The sequence below is a fragment of the Fringilla coelebs genome (genome assembly GCF_963513975.1).
Source record: "Fringilla coelebs genome assembly, chromosome: 3".
Taxonomy (NCBI): domain Eukaryota; kingdom Metazoa; phylum Chordata; class Aves; order Passeriformes; family Fringillidae; genus Fringilla; species Fringilla coelebs.
In genome coordinates, this window is record NC_140030.1 from 93,611,290 (window position 1) to 93,625,130 (window position 13,841).

The 13,841-nt window shown below is 38.0% G+C and overlaps 1 protein-coding gene across 1 annotated transcript in view; it reads left to right on the forward strand.

Annotated features, from left to right (window-relative positions):
* The window catches only part of KCNK2 (potassium two pore domain channel subfamily K member 2), a gene marked incomplete at its 3' end in the record, with an annotated part of 104,494 nt that overhangs the window by 66,747 nt on the left and 23,906 nt on the right, over positions 1 to 13,841 (forward strand). The window contains exon 4 of the mRNA XM_084202013.1: positions 12,271 to 12,431. Within this exon, the coding sequence (XP_084058139.1) occupies positions 12,271 to 12,431 (161 nt within the window). The remainder of the gene's footprint in view (positions 1 to 12,270; positions 12,432 to 13,841) is intronic.

Here is a 13,841-nt window from a genome sequence, read left to right on the forward strand (position 1 = left end):
GTTGGCTTTCTGGACTGCCAGCACATATTGCTTGGTCATTTAGCTTCCATCTGTTGGTGTGTAAACATAAATAATTCATTTGATGGCTCTTTTCCTGCCAAGAGTCACAGAGCCATACTGAAAAAGCAAAATGGCAACAAACATTCCCCCCCAACCCACCCCCCGTTTTGGTGTTGACAGATTAAGCTGCAAGATACACCTACCTAACTGACACAAAATGCTCTCACAAATATTTCTGGTCCCCAAAGAAGTCCTGGTTAAAGTGGGCTAAATATTTTTAGGCTTCATATCTTCATTCCTTGCTGGAAAATTGATTCTTGTAATCTGAGGATTATGGTATTCTCTTGAATAGTCTCCAGTAGAATCAGCCAATTGCAGCATAAACAAATTAATGAAGGCATTGGGGGGGATATTTTTAAAACATTAACTGTTTTCCCAGTTATACCAGTTAGGTTCCATTCTGCTTGCTTGAGGAAAATGAGATCCCATAAGCAAAAGCAGCTGGAGTTGCAAAATGTTCTGAGCAATATTTTTCCGTGCTAATTCTGTTTGGGAGTCATATTTAAAATAGGAGACAATTTTGTTCTCATATTTGGACACCAGCTAGTAACTCTAGCTTCCTTGTTCAAGCTGAGTATAAAGCAAGTAATATTGGGGAAGCATATATTGCATTGTTTTCTCTGTTAGCAGTTGTTAAGCAGGCTTCTGCAAAATCAGCTGTTGCTATTTGCAAAAAAAAAAAAAAGAAGAAACTAATTTGCAGCATTTGACTTCTTAGAAACCCTTTGGATAGACATTCTTGCTCATGTTGGTTTGATTTTCAGGATCACATAATCCTAAAAAAATGGGAATCTTTGAAGGGAGAAGATGACATCTAAATTTTTTTTTCTGGCAAATAGCTTCTGAGTGAAAATACAAAGGCATTTAAAGAAAATGAGTGCAGATTTCTTTCTCTATATAGATTTTTTTTCCTGAAATATATAGTGGGAAATTTTAAACTCTATGCATTTTCTTTTCCAAACTGACCCTTTATGGAATTCACAGCAGCTAAAATGTTGATCCCCTATAATTAAGGATGAGCCTGATCTACTATTTGCTTATTCTGGTAGTGGTAGAATATTAGTGACCTTCAGTGCGTCTAATTGGCAGATGTTATTTTCTGAAACACATTTCAGAGTGTGATAATAACAATAGAAAAATTAACATCAATATATGCTATCTGCTGAAAATGCTATTAATGTTCTTCATGTTAGAATATATATAAATATTACTGCTCTTACCTCCTTTTTTTAATCCACTTTAAAAGGCTGAAAAGAGCATAGGGTTTGCTTTAATTAATGTGTCTTCTCAGTGCAGGGACAAATCTGTTTAAAAGTCATTAAGATTTATTGTCTTTAGCTTGAATAATTGCTGTGCTGTCCATATCTCCATATGTACTTTCATGTTCTAAGGGAAGAGAAACAATATTATTTTATATTCAGGAAAATGTTTAACTTGTTTTTCAGTTCAAAGAGATATTGTGCTTTTGATGAAAAGGGAGCTGTGGCTTTCAGAACATGTACTGACACTTAAGGAGAGACGGAGAAAAAAGTAAATGGAGGCTTTTATTATTTAAAATTGGCAGAACTATTTATTCAATGTAGGAGCTAGATCAAACCTTCATCCATGAAACTTAAAACTTTTATATTGAACAACATCAATATGTGCTCCTCAAAGGCCATCCCTTCTCCTTTTCTGCCTTCATTTTGCTGTTTGGCAGTGGTAATGCAATCCAGAACTTCATTAGCTTCTGGTGTCTTCCCTGGGTCATCATTTGCTCTCAGGTGCTGTCAGACTTTGCACAAAATGCCCTCAAGGGCTTTAGATTTAAATAGAACAGAAGGCTGAGAGTCTCCACTGGAATCTAAAGCTGGGTTTGGGGGAATGCCTGGGGGTCTTTTGGGAAGACCAGAGAAGAAATAGTTGTACCTTGTGCCTCACAGCGTGAGGGTGAGAAACATTAAATATGTGAGCTGGTGATGAGGTCATATGCTCAAGTTGTTCAAGTTGTTTTCCTTTTGATTTTCCCTTTGCTTAATATTTCCTTTTTTTTTTTACTCTATGTTGGTGTGATTGGTCTGAGACCATATTCCACACAGGTCTAGAGGAGGGTAAATACTATCCCATAGTCCAAACAAGCCCCAAAGCTGTGTTTGTAGAGGCAGATGGCTCAGTCCACACTAGCTTAGCTGTTTCTATTCCAGCTGAGGGCTTTGGAGGGTAGGAAAAGAAGTGGAATAATGCTTGGGAAGTATTTTACATGTAGGCAACTTTTATGTATTTTTGTTTTAGTGTTTCTTTCCCTCATAAACTGGAATACAAGATTTTATAAATATAAGATCTTTAGCTGAAAGCCTTCTTCTCTGTCTCATGAAGCATTCTATCCCCATTTGAACTACTTTCATATGTGCAGGTGAGGTGATTAGAGACTTCTAAAAGATTCCACTTGCTTTGTAAAACAAAAATCACAGCCTATATACTTAAAAAAGGTGTGAAGGAATAATTGCTCACAATTTTGCTGTGTGCTGAAATTCCTGTAAATCTACTGTAAATCATACTGGCTTTTTTCAAAAGCAAGCAGGGAATATAAACAAAATACTTCAGTGTACTAAAAGCAAAAACATTTGGAATTTATTTTGCACCGCCTGACAATAATAATTTAAATGGCTTTACAACATGCACAGAGAAAATTTTACATTCAATTACTTCTCTGTTAGGAACTTCTGTTTAGAATCATAAACTTTTATAAGAAACTTCTTTTCTGTAGATCCCTATCTTGAGACTGCTCTCTTTGCCAGAGAATCTGTGAGAATGTCTAGAGTGGCAGCTCACTGAGCGTCTTGGATGGAGGTGTGGAAGAGGCATGGCAAGACCCTTCTCTCAGTGAAAGAGGCATTGCTAGGGTGCTGGTGAGGCACAGAGGGCTCATCCTCCACTGCCTTTTGGAGCACTCACTGCAGAGGAAAATCCCACACACCTGCATCGTTTAAAGTCGCTAAAAACCGAAAGCTCTGGAAGCAGAAATTAATTCTTGTTCCTCAGAATATTTCTGCAGTCTTGTAATTGCCCTTTCTTGAATTGCTTGGATAATGACATTTTATCAAAAATCTTTTGTTACATGGTGTGGAATTTTGTGAAGTTAAGGAGCTGGTGACAGTATGATTTCTCTCATGGCAGTGTTGAAAAATCAGTTGAAAATTTGTTAAGAATTTCCTTTGACAAACGATGTGCTTGTTCATCTTTGCAGATGTATATGCTAAAAGAATGAGGATGCTCATGCTCAGTTATTTAACCTCAAGAGAGATAAATTTAAACATTTTTAAAGTTAAACATGTCACTTGCTTTGCTGAATCAGGCATGTAACACATAACTAGTTGAAGTCAAAGGGGAAATTCAGTGGAAGTTACTTATGCTTCATTTTTTTCTGTTTGTAAGATTCTGTATTAGTCTTGATTCCAAAGATTATTGGAGGAGAAAAAAGAGAATAACAAGGAATAAGAGGCTACTTCACACCTTCATGTGCCTGGTGAAGCTCACTGGCAAAATATTAATTTTCTTTTAAAAGAAAATAATAATGTGAATAAAATCTTCAGAGTCTTTTATTTTAGAAACTTGATAGTATTCCTTCTTTTTTAACCTTAACCTTTTTTGTTTTATAATATGCTGGTAGGACTGTGTAGAGAAGCATTTTTACTAGCAGTAATAAAATACTCAGCTAGTTGACATTATGCACACAATAATGTGTGTGTATATATTTTCTCTTGAAGACATATATTCTCTTTCTTATTATTTGTCTTATAAATATTAAGCAAGTCTGTATTAAATATGTGCAAATGAGGAATTTTTCTATCTTGGTATAGACACCTCTGTAGGTATTTCTATCATTGCTGCCCATCTCCCCTGGACTGCTGTTTTTGCCAGGGTTTCCCTGGATACATGGGCTGTACATGTGCAGTTTACAAGGAAGGATAGATACAGGAAGAAAACACTGATGAGGCAAAATAATTGCATTTTTGAACACTGACCTGGGGAAAGGCCTCTTGAAGTGAAACAGGCTGTGTGAATAGTTTAAAACCAGACAGAGGATGGTAGCTTACCTAACAGGTCAGGGTACCTGCAGTCATTTTGACCACTTGTATCAGCTTGTCATGGTCTGATCCAAGTCTGCTGAGTGCAGAATTATGGGATTTGCAGTTCTGGTTTTAAATCTGTGACTTCACTGACACCAAGGTGTGCTTACAGTTTGTTGTTCTAAGTCTGGCATAGCTTAATTTGTGAGTGCTTCTACCACATTTTATTTTTTTGTAAAGATAGAAACAGGTACAGGCAGGGTGGTTTTCTGTTCTGCAGGGCAGCATATGGATTGCCTTGCTCCTGGGATGGAGACGCCAGCAAGAGCCTGTTTCACCCAGCACTCACTGAGAGTTGATTTACTTGTAAACAAAAATGCAAACTTGTTTCTAGGAAACAAAAGGATTGTAAGAAAGCCATCCAACACTAGAAAAAAGTTATTTCAGATTTCCATTAAAGTTGTAGCATCAGGTTGTTTTTATCACTACATGTAAAATTCACCATTTTTCTTTTTCTGTGGATCAACTGGAACAATGTATTTTATCTACACATCAGTATATTGCTAATGAAGTTTTTTGCAGAATGAATGTTGCTTTGTCATATTTGATATGTGTTTACACTTGATAAGAATATATGTCTAGTAAAAGTTTCACAAAATGGTGGAAGATAAACTTTTCACTTTAAAGTGCATCATGTTTTTGCTAGCTGTGTTAGCCTGGCATCTTGCTCCCATGAAACAATCTCAGAGGAAATAAGCAAGTGGGAATTTCTGGTTTTTGGAGCTGATTCAATTTTGCTAGAATAAGAATTAGAGGTAAAATTAATGCAAACAACAACAACAACAACAAAAAGGAAATAATTGAAAAAAACACAGAAGTTCTACTACTGATGAGATGTAGATACTCTTTACTGGGCAAAGTGACAGCTGAATGAAATGCAGAATCTGTGCTGGGAGGCAGAGCCATCTGAGTTGATGTTTAAGCTTCTAAGAATATTTTAATAATCATTACCCAGTTCCTTTAGAAATTGCCTTAGCAACTCATTGTGAGCTGTTGAATACTGCCATATCCATACAGAGACCTTTCTTGGAATACTCCTTCACCTCTCCAGTACAGCACTTTGACTTGAAGGAAACTTACTTTCTATGAATATTTATAGCCTGTTCTTTTACAAGAAGTTTTATTGATTTGATTAGTGCTCCCACAGAACACAGATGAAAAGAAACCACTGAAAGGAGATCAACCTCTGTCTTGTCAGTTCTTGAATATTGCACACTTTATTAATGTCAGTCTAGGCTTTCCTGTTATTATTCCTAGTTATAAGAGAAGTATTGGTAATGTCTTTTTTTCAGACAGATTAAAAATCAGTATTTTTAATGTATTTTATTTTTGAGACAGAACATCAAAACCCTCTAAATAATCTATTTGCAGTTTTGTGACACAGAATTATGGGCTAGTGCTAAAAATCAGAATCTTGTAGTTTGGGATCCAGAGAATACCAAACACTCAATAAACAGCAGCAATTTGTGACAAGATGGTTCCCAAATCCCTGACTAAAACTGTGAGAATTGGCTTCTAGAAGCTGGAGTGGGTGAGTGAAGTGGTTGAGTCACCAACCCTGGTGTCATATAATGATGTGGGGAAGTGGCACCTAGGGACATGGTTTAATGATGGGCTTGGTGGTGTTAGGTTAATGGCTGGACTCAGTCTTCAAAGGTCTTTCCCACCCTAAACAATTCTATGGAGAAATTACACCAAACTTCTCTAAAGCAAAGATTTTTGGTTTCTTAGCATGGTCTAAAATAGAGAGAACTTCATCTCTGTTATTGCACAGGGCTCTTCCATCAGGAGGATCCATGCAGGAATTTCTTAAATTGAAAAGTTAAATTATTTTCTGTACATGCAATTGATGAATTAAATTGAAGGAGGAGTTCTATCTGAATACTTATGGTGGGGTTCCACAGGCAGCAGCTTGTGAGCAGGGGCTGTGACATGTAGTATGTGCATGGGTGAGAGAATTCATGTGTATATATAGCACAGAGATGTACTTTCAAAGCAAAAGTATTTGTATTCAATTCATTTGGGGTTTAGATTTTAAAGTAATCCTTGTGCTTGTTCAACCTTCAGATTCTCTTGCTCTATGTTCAGGAATGTTTGTACATGCACATGTGTTGGCCCTGACAGGAGGGGAGTCCAGAGTGTTTAAATATTGGTAACACCTATCTCTGTGTATCTCTAGCTTGAGCAAGCCTGAGGGTCTTTGAGGGCTTCAGATGATAAACTCTCACTAATCAGAGGTCAGTGTGAAGCATAGTGCTCAGCCACTGATTTGGTGTGAGTTATGGACCTGAATGATATAGAGAACTTTGGACTTTCCTTCCTTCTGTGCTCAGTTACCTACCTGTAAAAAGGGGAATAGGAATTTTCAACCTACTTTGCAATGTTAGGAGGGAAGTCACATGGAGAACTGGAGAAGTCCTTATATTTGTTTATCCAAAGCCCTAAAACCTCATGGAATATGTGTTTATAGGTATGCAAATATATAGCACAGGCATACACAAGCATGTCAAACTGGAAGTGTAGAGAAGAGTCAAGAGAAGGAAAGGAAAAGGGATCAGTGTAAAAATGGGGATTGCTTTTCACACAATGAGCACAAACATGGAAGTTTTGCTATTTCTGCAGTGTATGCAGGGATTTCCCCATAGTCAGTATGGGTACAAACATTGCCTTTTTGTTTAATCATTATGTCTAGACCATAATTTATGCTAAAAAGAATATTTTATTCATCTGTGATTATGTGCATATCTCTGCTTTGGCACTGTTGGGTGGGGATGTATTTAATGCTAATCTCCTGAGCCCAAGTGCTGATCCAAAGGGAAAAAAGCATTTTGTCTTCTAGAAATTCAGTGAGGTACCTTTAATAAAGATTTCACCAGATAGCTCCTCAGGGCCTGGAAAAAGCATCTTTTGATCTCTTAAAATCAATTTGACATTCAGTATCAGAACCCACGAGTGCCCCTTGAGAAGGGCCATCCCTGTAATCGAGTGGGGTGGTCGGGGTGGACGTGGACCATGGAAACACCACTGACAGTGGCACACAGAGTTGGGTGGCTGAGCCCAAGGCAGCCATGGCAGCTGCTTCCCGTGGCTCCAGCCTCCTGGCAGTCAGCAGCCAGGGGCTCTGCCTTTTCTCTGACTCTGGGAAATCTCAGTATTAACTTTCTGTAATCCACTTTTGTGTAATTAAGAGCGTGCCTGTTCACCAAATCAGTTATCCTCGGTATTGAACTCTTCCATCAATGGGCTGCATATCCAAACCTACTGCTGAGAGTAGTTTCTCATACCTTAAAATATACAGCATTAACTTGGGATCATTTAAACTTTATTTATTTTTGATAGCTCATGAATGATGCCTTGTTTAATCTGAGGTTTGTCATAAACATGGAAAAATATTTGCTTGTACTTGAATTTACATTTGCTTGTATAGAAACAAATTGTTTCAGAACTTCCCCAGAACTTTCAATCCTACCTGAGGTACTTGAAATAAATGAATCATAGGTGGTAGCACTCTCTTCCAGTCAATTTAGCAAGTAAAATCTAGTCTTAGAATTCTCAAAAGCACCTATGATCTATCACATGAGAAATACTTAATTGCAGCTAGATAGTTTAAGTAGATGCCCTGCTTTGTCTAGGAATTTTATGTAAAAATCATGCTCATTTGGAGTCTCTATATTTCTAACTCCACTTTGAAAATGTATCCACCAGAGTTTTCTAAAGATATTGGTTAACTGGAAAGCAAAGGAATTGCTCTCTCTAGTTAAAACAGAAAAAAATATTTAAATTAGTTTTCAGTCTTCCTTTTTATGAAGGTTTGAATACAAAGATGTTTGCCACCTAAACAAAAGTATCATGTCAATTGTATGAGAATTTATAGCATTTCAAGCTTTTTCACATTTGCAATATAATCTATTGTTTGTCATGAGGGAAGACTCAACTAGAATTTGAAACTCCAAACATTGTTTTGCTCAAAAGCAGTAATATATAGTTATTAAAGTTATATCTGCATAACAGTGAATCTGCTTCTCGTGGGGAAGTTCCAGATGCTTTCATTCTCCCAGAAATATGTCAAAAAAGACTATATGAAAGTAAAGAATCCTATAAAATATTTCTTTGTTTGGGTTTGTTTTTGGTTTTGGGTTTTTTTTTAAAATCCTTTTTATTTTGCATACCCCTGCTTCCACCTCTATAGCTGACCAAAGGGATACAGATTTCCTTTGAACCTGATTTGAATCTCAGAGACTCCTAGGAGTTTGGAGCTGAAACCCTGGAATATGTTGCTTTTTTTGAGTGGAGCAATTAGTTACAATCTACTTACAATGGGCTTCTATTCTTAATTCACACAGAATCAAAGAATCAGAATTCACTCAGGGGTTACTGGAAGCTCCTTGTAAAATGCATTTCTTGTCCACAGCTGCTTGTCAGAGACAAGTCCTTTGTTCATTAAAAGCATACTGAGAATTTAGCAGAACATGAAAGGGATTTGGTGAAATTAGGAGGCAAATAATCCTCCTGGTTATGAAAGTGAGGTGGGGAGGGTGCATTGGGAAGGACAGTCTGAAAAGGATGCTGACAGTATTTTGGATGAAACAGATCCCATTTAAGTTAAATTTTGTACTCAGTACTGCTCATGGCAGATAGCATTGATTAAAAGCTTTGAGAGAAGCTTTCCAATGAATTTAGGAGTTTAAATCAAGCAACTTGTTAATTTCCACAATCAAACCAAAGTATATTGGGTTGAAGTGGGGAATGGACCAGTTCTAGTAATTTCCCCCTCAGAAACAGGGGGAGGGATGAGCTGCACAGGACTGAAAATGTGAAGAAGCAGCAAGGCACTGAGGCTGCCTGTGCAGTTGCAGTGGGCACATCCCATCCCCATCCCATCCCAGCAGGGAGCTCTGAGGCAGGGCAGAGCCAGCAGACCATGTTGTCATGTGGCCGATTCCCCAAGGTTTGTCTGTGAGCAAGGCAGTCCTAGCCAGACTCTATGCTGCCTCTTGAGTGGAAAGGGGAACTCTGAAGTGAAAATATGCCAGGGAGCTACTGCATTGCTACTGGGGCCAGACATTCCTGCCCTCCACATGCAGGACCTCTGTGGTACATAGGGATATGCCCCAGAATTCCTATGACCATGTTCCCACAGCACAGTGCCCAAAATTAAGGTTTCCTTGGTTTTTACCTAGCAACAGAATTCTTCTTTTTTGTCTTTATTATAATTATTTAAAGAAAGAAATAATACTTTTCTGACACAAACCTCTTGGGAATTACATCAACCATATGAAATATAAATACGTTTTCTCTCCCGTTGTATAAATAATGGATTAGGTTTTCACTGGAGAAGCTGAGAGTAGGATTTAAGGACAACTTGTGTAACTCTCAAAGTAGGCTGTGGTGTACAGCAGCAGACTGTTATAAAACATGACACAGTAGGAAATGTGATTAATGTGTGATGGAAACCCCTTGGTAGATCAGGTCACTAAAGTATGTACCCTACCCGTGGTTTGTGTTGTGCTCTGTGAGCATCTGGACAGAAATGAACTGCAACCTGGTGGAGAGCTATTTTATCCAGTAATGTGTGATTGAATCATGCAATTATCACACAATACCTTTTCTGTGTTTATGGAAGGAAAGCATTTGGCAGTTTTAAGGATAAAAAACAAGAATTTGAGCGCAGGAGTGAAGCACCATCCTTCCTTCAAGGAAGATTTCAATCTGACTTAGGGAGAACACCCAGAGCTGAATGTGAGCTTGGTGTCCTCGTACCAATTAGCGGCAGATGAGAAGCGTGCTGCAGAGCAGCAGCCTCTGTAAGAGCTCTGGGATGCTCACAGAGTGCCTGCTTGTTTTATGGGGCCAGCCAAGCAAAACTGCCTGCTTGGCATGTGCTCCACTGGGCTGGTGTTTTGTCACCATTGCAAGACATTGCTTTTGTAGAGAAGTAAATAAAACGTGACTGCCAAATCCCCTAGCATGAGTTTTCTAAATCTGGTGTATCCAGACCCCTGATTCTGAATTGCATTAAGACCTCCCAGGAATTATAACCTGGAACAATTCAAGCTTCTGTTGATGCATAAATAGGCATGTTTATGAAAACAGAGTAGCTTGGGTCTGTTTGTCCCTTTTTGATTGGTGATGAGCTAATTTTATTTTGAAACTTTGCTCCTTGGTGAACGAAGGGACAGAGTGAACTCAGTGGAGCTGAAATTTCCTGAATTATAATTTTAACCCTGACTCTGGTTTAAGGAAGCATATTGGGTTGGTCTAAAGTGGCTGTGACTTTTTCCCAGTTTTCTAAGTCAGGCTTTCTTTCACATATTAGTGCAGGGAACATCTGCAAGATTGTAGGACTCTGCAACCTGTAATTGGTATTTCCTGTGATTTTGTTCCTTTTTTTTTTTCTTTTTTTTTGACAAGGTTTATGAGCCAAGATTTAGGGAAAATTTAAATATCAACTTTCTTCTCTCTGACTGAATTCTATCAATATTGCATTTGTTGTTTACAGAAGTGCAATCTGAAAACTCATTTCAGAGAGAATTATCAAGCAGTAAAATATATTCCCATTGTCATTTAAATTTGTGGTAATGAATCATAAAATGGCCTGGGTTGGAGGGGATCTTAAAGATCATCTAGTTCTTACTTCCCTGCCATGGGCAGGGACACCTTACACCAGACTACATTGCTCAGAGCTCCATCCAAGCTGGCCTTGAACATTTCCAGGGATGTGGCATCCCCAGCTTCTCTGAGCATTCCATTCCAAGTTAAGTGAGGGACAGTTTTGTCTTGTGTGTTCTGAAAGGAAAAAGTAGTTTTAGCAACAGAGCTTTGGTGTAGCTTACCTACATGGGAACAGAAGCAGAAATTAAGATAATAAGTTTCATAAAGAAAATCTACATTTTAAAACTTCATGCTCAGAATCTTTAATTACAAATGCTGATAAATAGTTAAGACATTCATTAAATGTGCTCTATATTGTAGGAATTTTTGTCAGGTAGTAAAAAAAAATGTTAAGCTACTTTAAAAATAAAATTTGTCATGTTGTTTCCAGAAAAATGAATTTTCTTTGAGATATTTGTGTACCTATGATATTTTTCTTATGAAAAATTTAAGACACTAAGACAAATTTCTCAACTACATGTCAAACCACTTTGCTTTTTATTTGCAAGTTATTTTTCTAGCAAGAAGGTAATGTTAAAAGAAGCTTTTGTCTAATTTCTGAAGATAAGCCTTTTTATGACAAGTTTTCTCTTTTGCCTCCTTTGAAGGACATGTTGTTCTGCTAAAAAGTGAAATAATGTCAGAAATTCTGGGGTGTTACTGCTGCTGCTCCCTCAAAACATGATCCTTTGGAGGAGAAAAACATTTGAATTAAAACTCAGGACTTAAGCTTGTGAAACTTTTTGGTCGGGTTCTGCCTGTGGGACCTTGTCCAAGTCATTAAATACTGATCCTGGGAGATGTGGATCCTGAGGGCATTCCAGAGGTGCTGGGCCCTGTGCTCTTTGTATTTCACTTTGTCTGTTCTGAGTGGGCCAGCAGCAATTGAGCTGTCAGAGGAATTTGGGGTGCTCTTTTACACAAGCCTGTGAAGACAAAATGATTTCCACTTTCACATGGACAGAGCCATGAGTTGTATCTCTAAGCTTTGTTTGAAGGAACCAAAGCCTTTAATAATGAAGAATCTAGGCAGTCCCATTTATGGTAGAAATCCCTGTTTTGCTCATCCAAGTGGTTTGGGCTCTTTTAAAGCTGCTTCACTTTGAAACTTGGCCCATGTAAAGGAAAACTGTGCTGCTTACAGGTGCTGTGTTGTGTTTACACCTGTGTAATTCACAGGTGCTGCAGCCTGGTAAATGCCCAGTGACAGACACTGGCAGTCTAAGGCATAGATCAATCAATTGCTATTAACTACATGTAGCAGATGATAAGAGAGTAGCTCAGAGAGGATAGTACAACCTCCATTTTCATCTAATTTCTCACAATGGTTGCTGTGTTATATGGGTAACCTGGTTAGCCTGTTTTTAACTGTTCTGGTCCCACAGTTCTTTTAAAACTTATAATGTGTTGTGTGTAACCTATTAAACATCTCAAGTTGTTTACAATTTAGGCTTTGGAAACATCTCCCCACGCACACAAGGTGGAAAGATATTCTGTATCATCTATGCCTTATTGGGAATTCCTCTGTTTGGTTTTCTGTTGGCTGGTGTTGGAGATCAACTCGGGACAATCTTTGGAAAAGGAATTGCCAAAGTAGAAGACACCTTTGTTGTGAGTATGCTGACTGCCTCATTTTCTTCTTTGGCTGCTTGTTCTGACTCTCACAAGTGCAATGAAAGGCGTGAAAAACAGGGTGTAGCTCATTGTCAGATGTACAGGAAAAGGTAGGAAGGACTTGGCACAGTCTGAACTTGCTAATGAACACCTCTGAGAATTGGGTGAAGACACTTTCCCTACAATTGTTATGGCTGGGAGAAGGAATAAGACCCAAAGAATTTTGGTTTTGCTCTGTCCTTGTTACTCCTAAGCCTGCTGTAATGCTTACCCTTTAAGGTTTTTATCTAGACTGTGATAAGAAATGTATTCACTGAGATTTTTGAAGCAATGAATGCTTAGAAAACAACTTTTTAGCTGTTTGCATCAGCACTGCAAGTGTTAAGGCTGGTTTTCCACACCAAGCCCTCCCCTTGAATGCAGGGCACCTTTTTTTTTATGGAAAAGGTCTGACATGGCTTTGTTTTTGAAGCAAAGCAAACTGGGCCTGTGCTAAGTAGCCTTATGTAATAGGCAAACACAAGCTTGAAAGCTTTTTAAGAGAAGGCATGCATTTTCAGCTTTGAAACATCAGTTTGTGTCCAGACCAGGTGAACAACGTATAATCCCACTGAGATTTGTCTGAAAAAGGCAACAACACTCCATAAGAACATTTTATAATTTCTGGTTTTTCCTAGCTGATTTTTTTTTTTTCTTAAAGGTATAGAAGTTCTGAGATCAATTTGTGCCTCTCTTTTGCTTGCAGAGATAATGATTTTCCTTTTTTTTTTATTCTGGGTGTATCCCTACAAGAAAAATGCCCCAAGGTAAAAAGCAGTATCATTCCCTCTTATGACAATATCTGATCTAGATGTTGCAGTCTGGAACACTCTCTAATTCTGTTTATTAGCTTGGCTAAAGAACTGGGAGATGCTGATGGGTCAGAGCAGGTGTAATTGCTTGCGTTGCCATAACACAAGCTATTACTCTGTTTTGGGTTACAAAAGCTCGGCCTTGGTCATGCTGACTGTAAACACAGTTCCCACTGAAACTTAAAAACAAGAAAACATTCATTGTGAACAACAGGATTTCATTTTCAGTCGATTTCAGTGGAAGTTTCTTGTATAATCCCTTCTTTTAGGTTGAACTGACATGCATTGGATGGATGAAAAATGTCAAATTGGCTGGGCATGCAAAATGGAATTTTGCAGGGGTCTGTTCTAGCTGTAGTGCAGTTTAGAAAAATGTTAATAGCATACACAACAGCTAAATGACGTGGTTCATTAAATCTGCAGATGGTCTCAAGCTGGGGAGGCAACTAAAACTTGGAGGATCAAAATGATCTTAATTTTTGAAAAGCAGTCTGACTAGATAGGATTAAATTTAAGCAGGACAAATTCAAAGTAATATATGAAGGAATAATAAAAT